Consider the following 20,704-nt stretch of genomic DNA (forward strand, 5'->3'; position numbering starts at 1 on the left):
AAAAACCTCACAACTGGACCAATAAGCAACATCATGATAAACAGAAAATATTGAAGTTGTCCAAGGATTTCATTTTACTTGGATCCACAAGCAACGTCCATAGAAGCAGCAGTAAAGAAATCAAATGATGTGCTGCACTAGACAAATCTGCTGCAAAAGACTTCTTTAAAGTGTTAAAAAGCAAAGATGTCACCTTGAGGACTAAGGCGCACCTGATCCAAGCCATGGTGCTTTTAAATGCCTAATATGCATGTGAATGGGGGACAATGAATAACGAAGACCAAAGAAGAACTGACACCTTTAAATTACTGTGTTGGCAAAGAATACTGAGTATACCGTGGGCTGCCAGAAGGACAAACAAATCTACCTTGGAGGAAGTACAACCAGAATGCTCCTTAGATGTAAGGATGGCGAGACTTCATCTCATGTACTTTGGACATGTTATCAAGAGGGACTGGTGCCTAGAGAAGGACATCATGCTTGGTAGAGGATCAGCAAAAAAGAGGAAGACCCTCAACGTGATGGAATGACACAGTGGCTGCGACAATGGGCTCAAACACAGCAACAATTGTGAGGATGGCACAGGACCAGGCAGTGTTTCATACCGCCATACACAGGGTAGCTATGAGTCAGAACCAACTGAACCGCACCTAACAACAACACTTTTGCTTTATCCCAATCACGTGTGATGGCTATAGGGGCAGTGGTGGCTCAGTGGTAGAATTCTTGCCTTCCGCACAGGAGACCAGGTTCAATTCCGAGACAACGCACCCCATGCACAGCCGCTACTCGTCTGTCACTGGAGGTTTTTGTGTTCCTATGATGCTGAACAGGTTTCAGTGGCGCTTCCAGACTAAGACAGCCTGGGAAGAAAGGCCTTACAATCTACTTTTGAAATCAGCCAATGAAAATCCTATGGATCACGACGGTCAGACCTGTAACCCATCATGGGAATAGAGCAAGACCCTTCAGTGTTTCATTGTGTTGTCCGTGGGGTTGCTAACAACAACTACAGCAAATGATAGCTGCTCATTTTCACTTCTGCCCGGGAAATTTTAATTCTCTTAATGATCTTCAATTTTTCAATTACTCTGTGTTAAAATGTATTGAGGTAACAGCAAATAGGCATGAAGGCTCCTTTGGGGATGATGAAAATGTTTTAAAATTAGATTGTGGTAATGGTTGCACAATTCCATAAATTTACTAAAAATCATTGGACTGTACAAATAAAGAAGTGAACTTTATGGTATATAAATTATAACCAGAATAAAGCAGTTTGTTTTTTAAGTGTTTTGAGATAATGCTAACGGATTATGGAGGTAAAGTCTCCCTCCTGGTTAAGGGCGTAAAAACATCAGTTGTTAGAAAGCACTACCAAGAGCTCCTTTGCTGCTTCCTATGGGGGAGAAGGGCCATCCTTGGCTGGAATGCCAGAGCACCTATATTCCAGCTTTCCTGTTAGTGCCACAGCATGTCCACCAAAAGGGAAATATGTCTTCCTTGAGGCAGTTATTGAGCACCTGGAGGGGTGGGGAAGGAGGCAGTATCTGCAAAGACTTCCAGGAAGAGTGGTTCCTGAGGGAGGTCTTAAATGATGAAAAGGAATTGACCAGGAGAAGCAAGAGCATATGAAAACGCTGGGAAGTGAGAAAGGACTGACCTTTTGGGAGATGGGCCATTGGAGGGAGAACTAAAACACTTCAGAATGGCTGATGTTAAAGGTCTATGTGAGAACGCAAGGTCCTGGGACCCATCCTAGACTTAGAGAACCAAGCATGTGCATCTTAGCAAGTCTCCCACACTGAAAATCAGGTAATCTTTATGCACACAAAAGTGTCAGAACCACTATGCTAGATCCTAAGAGGCTTCTACGCCACATTAAGGTGTCTGCATTTTACCTCAAAGGTAATGAGAAACTATGCACAGGTTTTAAGCAGCAAGGTGAGACGGGACTTGCACCTCAGAAAGAGCAGTCCAGCATGGCACAAACCCTAGAGTCTGTCCAGGGTCCAGCAGTGCACACACACTGTCACCTCCTGTGGGGTTTATATTAACCTCACCTATTTAAAAAAAAAAATTTTTTTTTTTTTTATTTAAGGTAATTTGGTCTTTGTCCTTGGTTCCTGAGAGAGAACTCTAAACCCCTGAATTTCCTGAGTAACTGAGGTGTCTTTGTTATTATCAACCTCCAGACTACACCCGAGAGTTTATACTAATGAAGTGACTTAGGTCGGGGACTGGCTAGGATATCAGCTTGATTATCTGCTGACCTCAGGAGAGGTAGGCTGATCCAATCAATTATGGCTATGTACTGAGGCCCCAATAAAGGACCTGGACTTCCTGGAGTTTCCAGGTTGACAAAGGACATCAGTGCACATGTGAGGGTAGCAAGTTCCTTTTAGGGACATGGAAGCTCCCTGTTGGGACCCTCCCAGAACTTTCCCTATGTGTCTCTTCATTTGTATCCTTTTTCCTATAACAGAACAGTAATCGTAAGTACAGTACTTCCTGTGACTTCCTTCAAGTGAATTACTGAACCTGAGGGAGAAGTGGGAGCCACCAGGTCAAAAATGCGGAGGGCTAGAGACCCTTGAGCTTGAGGCTGGTATCCTGAGTGTGTAGGGTGAAACCCCAAATTTGTAGCCAGCATATTAGAAGTGAGTGTATCCTGGTTTGTGGCTGGTACCTCAGGTCTTGGGTAGACTTGGCAGTCTAGGGGACTGTGTGCCCTTTCATTCGTGAGGTCTGAACTAGCTCTAGGTGGTCAAGGTCAGAAGAAATGCTACACGTGCAAGTGGTGTCATAACAGGAGTGAAACAGAAAGGAACATGAATGAATTGATTGTGATTGATCCTTATACCTCCTTTACCTTTGACATCTTCTACTAGATAACAACCACAAACATATGTTTCACAGGTCATAGATTTCTATTAATATCTAGGTGCAAATCCTGAAAGAACTTATTGCATTCACCAGTGGAAAGAGGGGACTGCATGGCAAAATGCTGGGAGAAGCCAGAGGTTATAACACATACCATTGATGTGCTAGTGAAAAGTGCCAATTTAAGTGCCACCTCCTTGCTGACAAGTATTAACATCGTTCAGTCAAAAATGGAGCTAGAACAGATGGCCTTTTGAGCCCATGTTTACCACTCCCTTTTGTGGTAAGTGGTTTCCCCTCTCCCCCTAGGAAAGGAAAGGTGAGAGGACTGTAAACTTGCAGAATTTACCCAACTGAAGTCGTGGGAATTAGCCTGAGAGGTAATTACAACTATCCTAAAGAAATTCTCCAGGGAGGAAGACCTGGGCAAGACCCTGGACGGGTCAACCTTCATAAATGCTAATTCCTTACAGGGCTAGAAACACAATGCAAGGAGCCACATACTGAAGCCTTAATAGTAGCAATGTACGGGGCCAAAATTTGAGCCCCACGTGCTAAGCTCTCTATGGTCCTTTAATCCTTACAATAACTCTATGAAGTAGCTTCTACCATCTCCATTTTACAGACGAAGAAACTAAGATTAGTGAGATTAAGGAACCTATCCAAGGTCATAGCTTGAACGTGGAGGAGCAGACATTCAAACTCTTGTCTGATTCTAGACCCTGTACCATATCACTTAACGTGCTAAATAGATTTATATTTTTTCCTAGTTTTAATATTCACGTCTATACGAGTATTGGAGCCCTAGTGGCTCAGTGGTTAGGAGCTCGGCTGCTATCCAAAAGGTCAGCAGTTTGAATCTACCAGCCACTCCTTGGAAACCCTACAGGGCAGCTCTACTCTGACCTATAGGGTCTCTGTCTTAGTCATCTGGTGCTGCTATGACAGGGTTACCACAAGTGGATGGCTTTTACAAAGAGAAATTTATTTCCTCACAGTAAAGTAGGCTAAAAGTCCAAATTCAAGACATCAGCTCCAGGGGAAGGCTTTCTCTCTCTGTCGGCTCTGGAGGAAGTTCTTTGTCTTCAATTTTCCCATAGTCAAGGAGCTTCTCAGGCACAGGGACCCCTTGTCCAAAGGACGCACTCCACTCCTGGTGCTGCTTTCTTGGTGGTATGAGGTCCCCAACTCTCCGCTTGCTTCCCTTTCCTTTTATCTCTTGAGAGATAAAAGGTGGTGCAGGCCATACCCCAGGGTGTAGATCAGGGAGGTGACCTGAGTAAAGGTGGTGTTACAATCCCACCCTAACCCTTTTAACATACAATTACAATCACAAAATGGAGGACAACCACACAATGCTGTAAATCATGGCCTAACCAAGTTGACACATATTTTGTGGGGGGACACAATTCAATCCATGATAGTTGCTATCAGTCGGAATCAACTCAACAGCAACAGGTTTTGTTTTGCTTTTTTGTTGTTGTTGTTTTTTGTACCTGAGTATTAAGGAAGTAAGCAAATTTAATTCCTAAGGCTTATAATACATGGAAAGCAAATTTACATCTAGCCCTAGGTATCAATTAGCACAAGGTCATCAATTTTTTTCTATAAAGGGCCAGACAGAAAATATTTTAGGCACTGTGGGCCATGCAGTCTATACCCTAATTACCCATCTCTGCCACTGTAGCACGAAAGCATCCATAAATCCCTAAACAAATGGGTATGGCTGTGTTCCAATAACATTTGATTTACAAAAATGGGCAGGAGATGGGGGGCTGTATTTGGCCCATGGGCAAAGTTCACCACTCTTTAACTTACTGGAAAGGGTACTGAATTAAGATTTAGGACACCTGTTTCCCACCCTGATTCTGTGCCTAAGCAAGCTGGGTGGCCTTGGGCCAATCACTCCCTTTCTCTGTTTCTAAGATGTGTATTTCTGTAGAATTTCCTTCTCAGCTGACTGCAAGAATAGGGTAAAAAAAACACTCTAAAACGTTAGCTGGCAGAATCTTCATCAAATTCTTAAATATGAACAGTAGCAGCCATACCTTAAGGGAAAAGCATAAAGGAAAAGAGACGTAGCATTTTACAAGCACTTCTGTGTGTCAGGTTCTTTGGAAGTACGATCTTATTTCTTCCTCATCATCTCATCATCATGGGGTAGGTATCATCATCCCCAAGGAGCCCTGGTGATACAGTGGTTAAGCACTCAGCTGCTAACCAAAAGGTCAGCAGTTCAAACTCACCAGCCCCTGCATGGGGGAAAGATGTGGCAGTCTACTTCTGTAAAGGTTAAAGCATTGGAAACCCTACAGTGCAGCTCTACTCTGTCCTATAGGGTTGCCATGAGTTGGAATCGACTGTACGGCAGCGGGTTTGATTTTGGCTTAGCATCGTTCCCATTTTATAAATGAAGAGTCAGAGAAGTTAAATAATGCACCCAAGGTCACAGCAGCAAACAAGGAGTCAGGATTTGACCCCAGCTGACTGCTCTCTCAGAAGTTTGGTACTGTTACGGGGATGGGGGTAGTTGCTCTTGATGAATGAGCACTGTTGATCGATGACTCTGCACAGACGATGACACATGAGTTATCTGGGAGAGGGTTCAGATCAGGCCTCACTCCCCTTGCTTCAGGATTCTCCCACTCTGTCCTCATCTGTCTTCTCCACCCCCTCTCACAAAAATTACATCCCATTTGGCCTGAGAATCGATATGTGCAAATCGGAGGTTTGTTTCCTTTAGTTCTGAGTGGAGGGACCGTGAATCATACGTTGAAAAAGACCAGGAACCTCAGAACTCCAGGACAAAGTGGTCTAAGGAAATGGGGAGGGAGAAAAGGAGGAGCAGCACACCCCCAGAAACCGTGGCTGGTCCTGTGCCCGCACCAGCATGGCAGGCCAAGTCGGTTCTGTATCTCAGAACTTAACCCAGCTAAGAGCCTATGTGACGAAACACAAGCCAACGGAATTACTCAGACATGCCTGACCTTGTCTATCTCCTTAAAGTTCACAGTCATCACTTTAAAACTGTACTTTGAAAATGAGGCTGGAAAAGGGGAAAGTGAAACCAAAGAAATTGGATCATTACTGCTTCCTGTATTAACCACAACCAAAAAAGGGGGTAGGGGCTGGGGGATGGAGAGAGGGCGTAGAAAAGAAGAACAGAAAAAACATTCCCCAGACACAGAGGAAGGGGTACATCTGTCTCCCCACTGCCAAAAGAAAAAAAAACACACCCAAACCCCTTAGTGAAGCATTCCAGACCATTCAAAATCTGGCTGGAACACGTGCGTTCCAGCCTCCACCACCTCTCACTACCCTCTGCAGCGGCCAAAACGGCCTCCATTACATGTCATCCACACCTGAGCATGCCCCTGAAGAAGGGAAAGAGTGATCCACTCTATGCTATCTGCTGAAATTCCACCTCAAAGTCCAGATCAAATGTCATCCTCTAGATCACAGATGTTAAAACTGAGAAGAACTTTACAGATGAACATCAATGTCTATTCCTTCATGTTACCTACAAGGAAACCAAGGACCACCAGTAGGGCTAAGGGGCTTGCTCCATGTCACACAGCTAGTCTAAAGCCCCGGTCAGGAAACCAAGTCAGGTGACTTCCAAGCCAGCGTCCCCTCCTCATGATGTCCTGGCTGACTGACTGCCCTGAAAGCCCTCTTCTCCTCATGAGAGTGCCAGGGCACCTTACACTCTCTGGACTCTGGACTCTCTCCTACACTGTAGGTTAGAGTGGTCTGTTTGCATACACATTCCTGACAGTCTGCCACGGAGGGTCAAAACCATGTCTTACCTGTCTGTTATCACCCCCCACCCCATACTTAGTTAGCTACCCTCCCACAAAGTAGGCCTTCAGTCAGCTGTAGCATTCATTCACCAAACTCCAGAACACCACCTGCCTCCCCACCCTCAGTCTTATCTCCCCCCAATCAGCCTTCATGCACCGCCAGAGGGCACCATCGAAAGTGCTAATCTCATCACACCACCCTTATAGGTGCACTGTGGTCTCCACAATTTGGCATGAAAGACTCTGAACAGCCCTTCTTTCCCTCTAGCCTCGTTTCCCACCACTCCAGCCACCCAGAGCACCCACAAGCTCTCCCTCTCCTCTGTGCCTTGTGCCTGCTGGTCCCCTCCCTGGGACATACATCAATAGCTCCCCTCACCCCCAAGTCCCTCTGCATGGCTAACCCTACTCACCCTGCAAGATTCAGAAAAGAAATGGCCTCCTCCTGGAAACGATCCCTGCCCAACCACCCACCCTTCTAGGAGAGGTACCCTCCTCTGTGCTCCTGAAGCACCCTGGGCATCACTCTGCTACAGTTCTTATGTTACGTAGTACTGCTACAATAGAAATACCACAAGTGGAGGGCTTTAACAAAGAGAAATGTATTCTCTCACAGCCTAATGGGTTACAAGTCCAAATTCAGGGCATCAGCTCCTGAGGAAGGCTTTCTCTCTCTGTCGGCTCTGGAGGTAGGCCCTTGTCATCAATCTTTCCTTGGTCTGGGAGCATCTCTGCATAGCAAGCCTGGGTCCAAATGACGTGCTCTGCTCCTGGTGCTTCTTTCTCGGTGGTATAAGGTTCCCAATTCTCTGCTTGCTTCCCTTTCCTTTTTTCTTGTAAGATAAAAGGCGGTGTAGGCCACACCTCAGGGAAACTCTCTTTACACTGGATTAATGACCTTAGTAAGGGTGTTGCAATCCCACCTTAATCCTCTTATAACATAAAATTACAATCACAAAATGGATTCCCACAATACTGGGAATCATGGCCCAGCCAAATTGATAAGCACATTTTGGGGGGGGGGGACATAATTCAATCCATGACAGTTCTCAACACAGATTATTGCATCTGTTTACACAACTGCCCCTACCAGTCCCCACTAGACCATAATCCAGGGCAGGGGCTGTGTTTGCCTCTCTAGCACCAGCCCATTAATTTATCTGTAGATGATACATTAAATTAGCTATACTCTTTACAGAAGCAGATCACTTAGTCCTGTCTTCTGTGGAGCCACTGGGTGGATTCGAACCACCAATCTTTAGGCTAGTAGTCAAGTGAAACCATTTGTACCACCCAGGGACCTTGCCAACATATTAAATTAGACCAAATCCTTCTCACTTACTAGTTAAAATCAGACCCAACAAATATCATGCATCATTTTACTAATGTATTTTAATATATTCAGGCCCTACCCACCCGTCGGCATATATGTCAGCAACACCAAGGGGACATGGCCCCAGGCCACAGCAAAAAGCTCACACCCACAGTCTTCAAATAAAGAGCTTAAGATACATAATGGCATTAGGAACTGCCAGGCATTAGACACTTTAGGAGTCTCTTAGAAAGGTGTGCTTACCTCACCAATAAGATCACGGGCCTTCACAACCTTGGGTGTATAACAGATTTGGCACGTCAGGAGGGAGCACCGATCCAAGCACAGTAGTTCTGACAGAGCTGGTGACCAAACGGAGGTTGACACAGGAAAGCTTGTCCCCAGAAAACCTCACAAGTGCCCACGGGAGTCCTCAGGACTCATCTTCTAGGAGGTTGCACACAATGACTTCATGAGACCCCACCTGAGACGGCCACTGGGGCACCAGAGATTGAGGGGCAGGTGGCTGTCAAGGGACAGCCAGAAGGAAGCCATGAGCCTTACAGAATTCACAGTACCAAAATCACAAGGTGGATAATTAGTAACAGCACCCGCAGGCAGGGAACTCAGAGAAGAGGGCAAACACCTAAAGGAGGAGGAACTGATACCTGCTTCGGGAAGCTAAGTGGTTACTAGACTTGACGGAAGATGGCGTGAGGTGGGGGGGAAGGGGGTGGGAGGAGGAATGAGGGGAAAGTTTCACTGAGAAAATAGCACCCCAAGAATGGATGGGATTTCCAAAGAAATTCAAGATTGAACATTTCAGAGAAAACTGCCTGTGAACCTGAGCTGGCATTGAGGCTGATGGTAAACTGATGCTCGTTTTCCTCGCTCTTACTTGTATTAACAATTCACAAACACTCTTCCTTAACCTCGCTGAACTAATGAAATGGCTAAAATAGATAAATAAATAAACAAGCACTCGTGAACAAATGGCCCATGCTCCCTCAGTAAGAAAGTCACAATTAGCCACAAGGGTTACTTTATTTTCCTGGTCTTCCTTCTCTGTCCTCTGCACCCACCTGAAGGAGGTAGGGCTGAAACCTTTCCTCTTCGTTAGGTACCAGCCCCACCGCCCAGCCACACAAGGAACTGAGGATTATCACTAAACAGCTTCTCCTTCCTGCCCCACACCACAGGCCCTCACAATGGTGAACCGGCCACCAAGTCAAGTCCTCTGTCATGTTCTCACTGAGAAGCACTCAACTCCACCTTCTCCCCAAACCCACAACCTCTGGTGTACTTCAACCCTCCTCACCTCCCACGTGAACTCTTGCAACAGCCTCTTGCCCTTCCTGCTACCACCTCCACAATCTAGCTGCATCAACTTCACCAGATTTATTATCCCAAAACAGATGAACAAACCTTACCACACTGGCCTAATTAAAAATTTTCTAGGTTCCTCATTTTTAGAAGCTATATCCCCAACTCCTTAGCATGTCATTCCAGACACTGACCATCTGAGCCAAACCCACCTTTTCAGTCTCAGCTCTCAACCCCTCTCCGTCCCACTGAGTTGGGTCCTCAGCTGAATATAGGGTATGCTTTCATTCAGGCCAAGCTTTACTTCCACGTAGCCTGTGCCTGATCTCACTTGCTCTGCCCAGCACAATCCTGCTTACTCTTTAAGACTCAGTCCACACACCATCTCTTCTTTAAAGTCTTTGCATCCTCTAAACTAGAGTGGCCAACCATCGGTGTTTGCATCTACTGTCCTGGCATAATTACTAAAAGCACCCCATGTACTCTCATGGTATGCTGCTATAGACAAGAAATTGTATGGTGCCCGTCTTAGTAATCTTGTGCTGCTGTAACAGAATACCACAAATGGATGGCTTTAACAAACAGACATTTATTATCTCACAGTTTAGGAGGCTAGAAGTACAAATTCAGGGTGCTGGGTCTAGGGGAAGGCTTTTTCTCTCTCTGTTGGCTCTGGAGGAAGGTCCTTGTCTCTTCTGAGCTTCTGCTCCTGGGTAATCTTCACTTGGCTTGGCATCTCTCTTCCCCCATTTCTGCTCTGCTCACTTGCTTGTTTAATCTCTTTTATATCTCAAAAGACATTGACTCAAGATACACTCTATACTAATCCTGCCTCATTAACATAACAAAGGCAACCCATTCCCAAACAGGATTATAACCAAAGGCATAAACCCACTGCTGTCTGGTCCATTCAGACTCACAGTGACCCTGTAGGACAGGGCAGAACTGCCCCACAGGGTTTCCAAGGCTGTAAATCTTTACGGAGGCAGGCTGCCACATCTTTCTCCCCAGGAGCGGCTGGTGGGTTCAAACTGCCGACCTTCTGGTTAGCAGCTGTGCATTTAACCACTGTGCCACCAGGGCTCCACCACAGGCGTAGAGGTAAGGATTTACAACACCTATTTCGGGGGGACACAATTCAATCCATAACAGTGCCCATACCTAAAACCTGCCCTGGCCCAAAGACAGACCAGTTGTTTATCTGCATCTCCTGCTAGACCATTCCTCAAGGACAATAACCTTGTCTTACTTTAGTGTGTATTTCCAGCATCTAAAGACCAGTCAGTACCTGAGATATGTTAATAAACATCTGTGGAATGAAAGAATGAATATGGTTCCAAGAACATGTGGTAATCAATTTTATCTAAACTCCCAGACGAGAAACTTTCTAAATCAGAATTAGATCTAAATCCTGGACCAAAAAACAAAACTTGAAAGCTTCTATCTTTCTTTCGCTAATCATTTCTTTCCCTAATCTAGTGTTTTTCGGCTTCTTTTATATATGTATACAGTTGTATTTATTTTGTTGTTGTTATTGTTGTTGAGAATATACAAAGCAAAACACACATAATTCAACAGATTCTACATGTAGCATTTAGTGGCACTGATTACATTCTTCGAGTTGTATAACCATTCTCACCCTCCTTTTCTTAGTCATTTCTACCCTATTAGCATTAATTCACTGCCCACAAAGGTTTCTATTTAATCTCTTGAGTTGCTGTTGTCAATTTGATCCCATATAGATAGCTATTAAGAGAGCAGAATGCTAAATGCAGACATTTTTTACTAGTTAAGCTAAACTACTGTTCTGGTTTTAAGAAGTCTTCAGTGGATATTTTTGGTTTAAGTTTTAAAGATTATCTCAGGGCAATAGTTTCAGGGGTTCATTCAACCTTCATTGCTCCAGGAAGGCTGGACTCTACAAAAATTTAAAATTCTGTTCTGCATTTTTCCCCTTTTTGATCAAAGATTCTTCTATAAAATCTTTGATCAAAAAGTTCAGTAATGGGAGCCAGGCACCATCCAGTTCTTCTGGTCTCATGACAAAGGAGGCAGCAGCTCATGGAGGCAATGAGCCACACATTCCATATCCTCCTCCTATTCTTGACTCTCCTTCTTCCTCCGTTGCTCCACGGGAGTAGAGATCAATTGCCGTGCCTTGGATGGCCGCCTGCGAACTTTTAAGACCCCACACACTATGCACCGAAGTAGAGGCTAAACGTGTTATCAGACCAATTAACTGAGGTGCTCTATGAAATCAGGACTCTAAACCTCCAAACCAAGAGACCAAATCCCCTGAGGTGTTTGCTTATACAAAAGCAGCCTCAGCAGCTACATTTTTTCTTTTTTTTTTTTTGGTCACTATTGTAAATGTATCACACAACTTCTGCCAGTTAAACTTTTTACAAGTGTACAACTTATTGCCAGCAATTACAATAATCGGCTGTGTAACCATACCCTCAATCGATGTGATTTTTCCATCACCATTAGCCCCCTTTTCCTCTTCCCTCCCTCCCCTTGGTAACCACTAATAAACTTTGTTCTCTATATATTTGTCGTTTCCTGTTTTTTTATATCAGTGAGGTCATACAATATTTGTCCTTCTGTGATTGACTTATTCATTCAGCATGTCTTCCAGTCCATTCATATTGAGCATGTATCAAGGCTTCATTTCTCCTACTGGCTGAGTAGTTCGAACTACATTTTGTTTATCCATTCATCTGTTGATGGGCATTTAGGCTGTTTCCACCTTTGGCTATTGTGAATAGTGCTGCATTGAACACTGGTGTACAAGTTTCTGTTTGAGTCTCTGCTTTCGAGTGTTTTGGGTATAAACTTAGAAGTGAAATTATTGGGTGATACATACGGTAGTTCTATTTTTAGTTTTTTGAAGAACCGCTGCACTGTTTTCTACAATGGCTGTACCATTTGCATTTCCACAAGCAACGGATAAGGGTTCCAGTTTCCCCACATCCTCATCAATTTATTATTTTTTTAGCTTAGCCATCCTCGTAGGAATAAAATGGTATCTCATTGCAGTTTTGATTTGCATCTCTCTGTGGCTAAGACAATGAGCATCTTTTCATGTGTTTGCTGGGCATTTGAATGTCCTCTTTGGTGAAATGTCTCTTCAAGTCCTTTGTCCACTTTATAGTTGGGTTACCTGTCTTTTTGTTGTTAAGCTGTTGAAGGTTTATATATATTTTGGTTATTAAATTCCTGTCAGATACATAGTTTCCAAATATATTCTCCCAGTCAGTAGCTTATCTTCTCACTTTTTTTTGTAAAGTCTTTTGATAAACAAAACTTTTTAATTTTTGTGAGGTGCTGGTATGGACTGAATTGTGTTCCCCAAAAGTGTGTCAACTTGTCTAAACCATAATTCCCAGTATTGTATGACTGTCCATTTTGTCATCTGATGTGATTTTCCTGTGCATTGTAAATCCTATCTCGGTGATGTTAATGAGACAGGATTAAAGGCAGTTTGTAATGAGGCAGGACTCAATCTACAAGATTAGGTTGTATCTTGAGTCAATCTCTTTTGACATATAAAACAGAAGTGGGCAGAGAAAGAGAGAGAGGGACCTCATACCACCAAGAAAGTAGCACCAGGAGCAGAATGTGTCCTTTGGACCCAGGGTCCCTGCACTGAGAAGCTCCTAGACCAGGGGAAGATTAATGACAAGGACTTTCCCCCAGAACTGACAGAGAACGAAAGCCTTCCCCTAGAGCTGACACCCTGAATTCAGACTTGTTGCCTCCTAAACTGTGAGACAGTAAACTTCTGTTTGTTAAAGTCACCTTACTTGCGGTAAGCAAGTATTAGATAACTAAGACAGGTCCCATTTATTTATTTTGTCTTTTGCTGTTTGTGCTGTTGTTACTATATTAGATAACTCATTGTTGAAAGTGAGGCCTGACAGCATTGCCCCTGCTTTTTCTTCTAAGGAGAACTTCATGGTTTTAGTTGGAACATTTAGGTCCTTAATCCATTTTGAATTTGTTTTTGTGTATGGTGTGAACAATGGATCCTATTTTATTTTTCTGCATGTGGAAATCCAATTTTCCCAGCACCACTGATTAAATAGACTCTTCTTTCCCCATTGAATGGACTTAGCACCCTTGTCAAAAATCAGCTGACCATATGTGTGAGTTTATTTCTGGACTCTCAATTCTGTCCCATTGGTCTATGTGTTTATTGTTATACCAGTACTGGGCTGTTTTGATTACTATACCTGTACAGTATGTTTGGAAATCAGGAAATGTGAGTCCTCCTCCTTTGTTCTTCTTTTTCAACACTGCTTTAGCTATTCAGGGCCTCTTACCATTCCATCTAAAGTTGAGGAAGAAAGCTGTTGGAATTTTGATTGGTACTGTGTTGAATCTATAAATCGCTTTGGTACTACTGACATCTTAACAATATTAAGTCTTCAGCTTTTGTTCATTATCGCCCCCCTCCCATTGGAGAGTTTCTGGAGTCCTTAGGTGGTGCAAATGATTAACATGCTTGGCTGCTAACCAAAGGTTGCAGGTTCAAGTCCATTGAGAGGTGCCTTGGAAGAAAGGCCTGGCAATCTACTTCCAAAAAAATCAGCCAATGAAAACTCTATGGAGCACAGTTCTACCCTGGCATACTTGGGGTCACCATGTGTCAGAATTGATGCCACAACAACCGGTTAAATTGATTTTTAAAAAAACATTTAAAGCTGTTATTTTTTCATCAAAATTAAAAGTTATTTTTAGTGAAATTAACTTCTGTTTCAGGTTTACACACAGAAACAATCTTTGATGGTTGCTAGGGAGGGGAGGGGTGAGGAGGGAAAAACACTAAATAAACATCTTAGGTAAGTGGTAACTTTCATTATGGGTACAACAGTACACAATACTGGGAAAGTCAGCACAACTTGGCCAAGGCAAAGTCATGGAACTTCACAAACACATCCCAACTCCGTGAGGGACTGAATTTCAGTGCTGAGGGCTGGGGACCATGGTCTTGGGGGACACCTAGCTCAACTGGAATAACATAGTTTATAAAGAAAAGGTTCTACATCCTACTTTGATAAGTAGCCTCTGAGGTCTTAAAAGCTTGTGAGCAACCATCTAAGATACTCCCCTGGTCCCACCCTGTCGGGAGCAAGGGAGAATGAAGAAAACTAAAAGACACAAAGGAAAAATTAGTCCAAAGGATCAAGACAGCACAACTACCATAGCCTCCACCAGACTGAGTCCAGCACAATGAGATGGTGCCTGTCTATCACCACCAAATGCTCTCACAGGGATCACAATAGAGGTCGCAGACAGAGCTGGAGAAAAATATAGAACAAAATTCTAACTCACAAAAAGAGACCAGACTTACTGGTCTGACAGAGACTGGAGAAACCCCAAGAGTATGGCCCCCAGAGACCCTTTTAGCTCAGTAAAGAAGTCACTCCTGAGGTTCACCCTTCAGTGAAAGATTGGACAGGCCCATAAAACAAAACGAGACTACAGGGGCACACCAGCCCCGGGGCAAGGACAAGCAGGCAGAAGGGGACAGGAAAGTTGGTAACAGGGAACCCAAGGTCAAGAAGGGAAGAGTGTTGATATGTTGTAGGGTTGGCAACCAATGTCATAAAACAAGGTGTATTAACTGTTTAATGAGAAACTAATTTGCTCTGTAAATGCTCATCTAAAGTAAAATAAAAAATAAAAATAAACTTTTATTTCATATGAAAAAATAACTATTAGCTAGCTGCTTGACATTCATTCAGATACTGTTGATATTTTCTCTTTACAGCACTAGATATAATTACTTATGGGTTGAAAAACTTTGGTAGAATTAAATAATAAAATAGAAACTATATGTATTTAATTCACAAAATTCAAGTCACACAAAAAAGCCCTGAGGGTCAAATATTAGCAGTATCCATAAGGCAGCCAATGCCAGTCCATAAGGATGTAGAGGTCATCAATCAAGAAATGACTTCAAGATCAAGCAATACCAAGAAAAGTCCTCTAATTTAAAATTCTCATGGAATCCAGACTTTCTGGAGCCATGGAGGCTGAATGAACCAAGAAACCTATTGCCCTGAGATAATCTTTAAACCATAAACCTTAAACCAAAAATATCCCTGGGAGTCTTCTTAAAACCAACAATAGTTTAGCTTAACTCCTAAAGAACGTATGCCCTGAGCATTGTGCTCTTTTAAGATCTATCTGTGTGGGATCAAACTGACAACAGCAATTCAAAAGATAGGAAACTAAGGGGGCAGTGAGTTCATGTTAATGAAGGAGGAGCAACTCAGAAAACAAGGGTGAGAATGGCTGCACAACTTGAAGGATGTAATCAATATCACTGAATTGTACAGGTAGAAACTGTTAAATTGGTGTACGTTCTACTGTGTTTACTCTCAACAACAAAAATAAAATAAATTATTTAAAAAATAAATAAATAAGAAAAAGTCCTCCAATCACAGTCCTCTATTCACTACAGGTCTGCAGAACTTGCCTTGTATACATTTTATGTATCTTTTGTGAACGCAACGTCAACGTTGTTCATGTAACACCCAAGAAAATCCAATGAGAGAAATTTATAAGCTAAGAAAAGATTTCAATGATTTGAGTTTTGGAGGGTCACAAACCATTATAATATCTAAGATTTTTTGCCCCTGAGAACCAATTTTTGCTCCCATTGAAAATGCAAGCTCTAACCATTATGCTTCTACATTTGCCCTCCCAGCACTTAAAAAAAAATTTTTTTTTTTTTAACCTAAGAAAACACCCCGCCTCATACCTGCTTTGTGAGCTCCCCTAAGGCTTCATCCCCTTAGGCACTTTGAAAGAAAAGTCATTCCCATATTATCAGCCTTTCTCCCACAGTGGTGGGCTCCCTCCCTTAAAAAAAAATATAGACTTTTAGAGCTGAAAGAACACTTCGGGCTTATCCAGCCCCGCCACCTCATTTTTCAGATGAGGCAACTGAAAGAGCCCTCAGAGGCTGAGAGGCTTGCTCAATCACAGTCACTAGTCATGGAGGGATCTTGTCTGTCTGGTTCACTGTTGCGTCCGCAGGCTAACACAGGGCTTGGCACGCAAAGACAGTCAGATGTTTGCACACATGAACAAATGAATGGCTATGGGGCAAGTCTGTGACAGAGCTAAAAGCCAAGTTCATCTAATTTCCAGCCTACTATTTTCCCACTACACCACTTTGTCCTCTTTTACTTCCCAAAAATATCAAATAATGGCCATAAAGACTATAAAACTCTCAAGTATTTCAAAAGCTTCCCACCTCAAATAAACAATTTTACTTTCACGCACTAGGTAAAAATTGAAGACCAGGATCCTGTTCGCTCATGAATAGAGCTCTTCAGGCCGTTTAGAGTTAGGGACTTTCTACAAATCAGTCAAGGATATGCAGTCTAACCATGTACTACTTCTCACTTGCTTACTGTGCCTTGAGCTCTTTTCTGGAGTTCCCATACACATGTCATTATCCCCCTTACCCAGACCCTAAAGACCCAAAACCATGTTTTCTCTTTCTAATGCACTTAGCAGGTTTGGGCACAGGAGCTAAATTTACACCAACTGAAACGGCTTCACCATGAGGGGCAAAAGTGGATTTGGCATGAACAAAATATTCTTTGTGCTTTGTTCAATGAACTCCTAGGACTAGTATAGCTTCTACCACGTAACAGGAGCCTAATACTTACTGAATAAATAAAGGAAAGGTATGGCAAAAACCGAAAGCTAAATTTACTAACATCTTTTCTGCAGTTATTTATTCATCCAACAAATATTTACCAAGTGTCTGTGTGCTAGGCGCCCTGCTGCTCTGAAATCTAACTTCCCCCACAGAACTAGAACCCTTCCCTCCAGCTAATGCATCTCCATACTGTGGTTCATCTCACAGACAGTGAGAATAGCTAAGGTGACCATATTCCCAGTGTGCCCAGGGTAGTCCTGTTGTTGTTGTTGTCAGGTGCCACCGAGTCCTAGTTTATACCTATCGTCTGGGGGTTAGTTATCAATAGCATCCCCATTTCTCTCAACAATGTCTTGTTTGGGACAATAAATATAGTTTTAGGCATACCAAATCTTTTGCAACAAGCAGACCAGGGGTTCAAAAATCTGATTCTTCTACTAGGTACTCTCAGTCTCATTTCCTCACTTATAATAAATATGGTCATAATAACACTAAATGGTTATATCAAGGGGAGCAGGTGGGGAGAAGACCGGCACATCAGATTGAGACCATAATGTAGTGAGACTTGAATGCCAAGTACATGGATATTTAATTTTTAGTAGCCAAGTGCATAACTATTTGCACCACCAGGGACTCTTTACTACACAACCAAAACAAAAAAAACACCAATCCTGTTGCTAACTAGTGAATTCTGACTCATGGTAATCCCATGTGTCAGAGTCCAACTGCTCCATAGGGTTTTCTGGGCTGTAATCTTTACGGAAGCAGGCTGCCAGGCCTTTCTTCTGTGTATGGTGTGACCTTTAATATACAGCAGGGAGCCATAAGATCTTTGGAGCAGGGGAGTGAATGTATGGTGAAAGCACAGTGAAAGTATTACTACCTAGATGACAGAGAACAAGCTAAGGCAGGAGGGAAGAGCAACTCCAAGTCATACCAAAAAGACAGCCTAAAGCTATAAATAAAGAAAGGTTGTCACAGATGAAAATAGCAACAGATATGCTATTTCATCTTTTGCCTTTATGCGTAGTTTTAAAATTTCAACAATAAATAGATGCAACTGAACGCAATCTACTTCATTGGTCTATGGTCTTGGGTTCCCCAACGCAAGGGGCAGTCTGTCAAGGAAGTTTCTGGGCAACCTGACTTGCCTCTTGTCTGCCAGTCATGTAAAGGAAGTATAGTGGCTTTTTGTTTTTATTTTAAGGCCCACATTTGAAGCACAGTGTTCATGGTCAGGAGTTTCCTGGTATTAACGAGATGGACAGGAATTTTAACCCACCTCCCCCAGATGGTCCTCTATTGCATCAGTGGAAACCAAGCTTCCTCCACAGCGACTTGTCAAGTATGTCAGGTAAAATGGCAGCAGCACTGGCTGCCGCCGCGGGAGCCCTCGCCTCGGCGTCAAGCGCAGGAAACAGCGCTCTCCCCCAAGGTGCCAAGTGCTGAAGGCACAGTCGGTAAATCAACAGGTCCCGCGCGCCGCGGCAGGAGGAAATGGTCAGTCACTTGCAGTAGGGTCGGAGGAGGCCACAGTCGGTTCTGAAAGCGCCTTTCCTGTGGCCACGCCGACCTCTGGGGAACCCGCCTGGGGAAGGGGCCGGGCGCGGTGGAGAGGAGGCACCATCGCTTCCTGGGTTCTAGTCCCCGACCCGTCGGCAGCCCCTCGCAGATACCCCTCGGCTCCCTCATCCTCCCTCTGTCCCGCTTCTCTCAGCGGTTGTTAAGCCTTTCGGTTCTGCCACTAGGGAACTTCCACGGAAGGTGAGAGTCCCAGGTGGAGGGACGCATCCACACAGCCCCGGAGGCAGTGTCGGCACTTCGGGGTCAGACTCCAGGTCCGGAAGGGCTCTGACGCCTCGGGGCTGCGGTCCCCGCTCCGCCCGCTGGCTCTCACCCACTGGCCCATGGACGCGGGCCCCGCACCCCCAAGACCCCGCGTCGCGCGGTCCCCGCGGAGCCCTCTCCTCACTCCCGCGGGGTCAGAGCCTCCCAGTCGGGGGCCCCCACCGCAGCCCCGGCCCTTCCTGTCCAAGGCTGGGGGCCAGGGGGCGGGACCTCGGCCGCCCCGCCGGGCTCGCCCCTCCCTCCGGACCCCGGCCCGCGCTCCCCGCGGGTCACTACCTCGTCTGCGTCCAGCTCCGCGCCGTTGCCTACGAGCGCCATGTTCCTTCTTCGGCAGCTGCCTCCCCAAAGCCAGGCAGGGTGCTCTGAGCCTCCCGGCTCAGCCCAGCGCAAGGGAGGGAAGGAGGGGCTGGCCCCCCGGCGCGCAGCTAAGCGGGAGCTTTCCCCGCCCCCGGCGCCCGCAGGCCGGCCGGGCACCCATTTCCCCAGCCGGCGCCGGGCCCTCCGCCCCCGCAAGCCCCGCCCCCCTCAGGCTCCGCCCCGCTCCCCCACGCGGCTCCCTCAGGGGCAGCCAACCAGCTTCCCTCAACGCGTCTCCGCCCCCAGCCGGCAGCCTCTTCGGGCCCTTGTGGGTGGAGCCACCGAGTGGGCGGAGTCACCGAGTGGGCGGGGCCATCGCGCAGTCCTGAGTCTTCTCCCACCAGGCCTGCACTCTGGGAAGGGACCTAAAGGTGCCGGCCAGGTGGCCTAGGTGAAGGATTAGCGTGCTCCCGGAGCTAAACGGACGCAGGGCTGACGAGTCCGAAGTCAAAGCCGCGCCCCCCCGGGGCCGTGGAAGCATCCACTTGGTCATTGGGCCAGGTGAACACCGTGTCTTGCAGATGGTGAGGCCAGAGGGCCGGCTTTGGTCACAGTCACCTGTCACCTAGACACCTTGATCAAGCCACCTGACTGGTCACTGGGTCGGGGGCATGGTCTTCAGATACGGGGACGCTGTGTTTGCTTCTGTGTGTGTTTGAAAACTGAAAAAGAAAAGACCGTCAGGTATTTACACAACTTAAAGCCCTTCTCCTAACCCCTCCCCGACTCCCCACCTCAGCTCAGTCGCACTCCCCACAGCATCCCGCACTAACCCCTTTTGTAACTCCAAACCTAAGGGTATAATTTGTCCTTGAAGTCTAAGCTTCATGAGGGTAGGGACAGTCTTTGTCTTCTTCAAGGCCGTATCCTCAAAAAAAAAAATTTTTTTTTTTCTTCAGCACCTAGAAAATTGCCTTGTACATAGTAGTAGGTACGCAACAAATATATGTTTACTGAGTTTGGGAATTAACTCTTGCTTCTGACATGTGAAATCATTGAACTATCTGAACTATCCAACTGGAAAATTGAAAGCTATATTTTAGGGGGTTTTTGTACATTTTTTGAGGTTTTTTTTGCTCAGCTTTATTTTACAGGGAGCCTTGGTGGTGCAGTGGTTAAGAGCTTGCCTGCCAATCAAGAGATCAGCAGCTGAAATCCACCCGTCCTTCCTTGGAAGCCCTATGGGACGTTCTCCTCTGTCCCATAGGGTCACTCTGAGTCAGAAACCACCGGACGGCAAGGGGTTTGGTTTTCAGGGTTTTATTTCACATACAATAAAATTCCCCAAGTTTAAGTGTGCGACTCAACGAACTTAAATGTATACAAACATCATCCCAATGATGACACAAACAGCCCCGGAAGTGTCCCGTGCCCTTTGCTGTCAGTCCCCCACTGACCCCGAGTGTGTCAGAAAAGAGCTGTGCTCAGCAGGGTTGCCAGTGGCTGCGTTTTCAGAAGCAGATAACCAGGCCTTTCTTCTGAGGCACTTCTGGGTGG

The 20,704-nt window shown here is 45.1% G+C and overlaps 1 protein-coding gene across 7 annotated transcripts in view; it reads right to left on the reverse strand.

The window, feature by feature from the left end:
- Positions 1–19,340, reverse strand: part of TTC39B (tetratricopeptide repeat domain 39B) — a 140,809-nt gene extending 121,469 nt beyond the window's left edge. For 3 of the 7 annotated variants that reach the window (XR_007518563.1, XM_049894829.1, XM_049894826.1), the window contains exon 1: positions 19,127–19,260. Coding sequence is in view for 4 of the 7 variants with exons in the window: in XM_049894829.1 (XP_049750786.1) it covers positions 19,127–19,168 (42 nt within the window). In the remaining 3 variants the exon portion in view is untranslated. Of the gene's footprint in view, positions 1–19,126 lie in introns of all 7 variants that reach the window. The other 4 variants (XM_049894832.1, XM_049894830.1, XM_049894827.1 and 1 more) reach the window with 3 other exon arrangements.
- Between the last annotated feature and the right edge of the window lie 1,364 nt (positions 19,341–20,704).

The sequence above is a fragment of the Elephas maximus genome, chromosome 9 (genome assembly GCF_024166365.1).
Source record: "Elephas maximus indicus isolate mEleMax1 chromosome 9, mEleMax1 primary haplotype, whole genome shotgun sequence".
In the NCBI taxonomy this organism is placed as follows: domain Eukaryota; kingdom Metazoa; phylum Chordata; class Mammalia; order Proboscidea; family Elephantidae; genus Elephas; species Elephas maximus.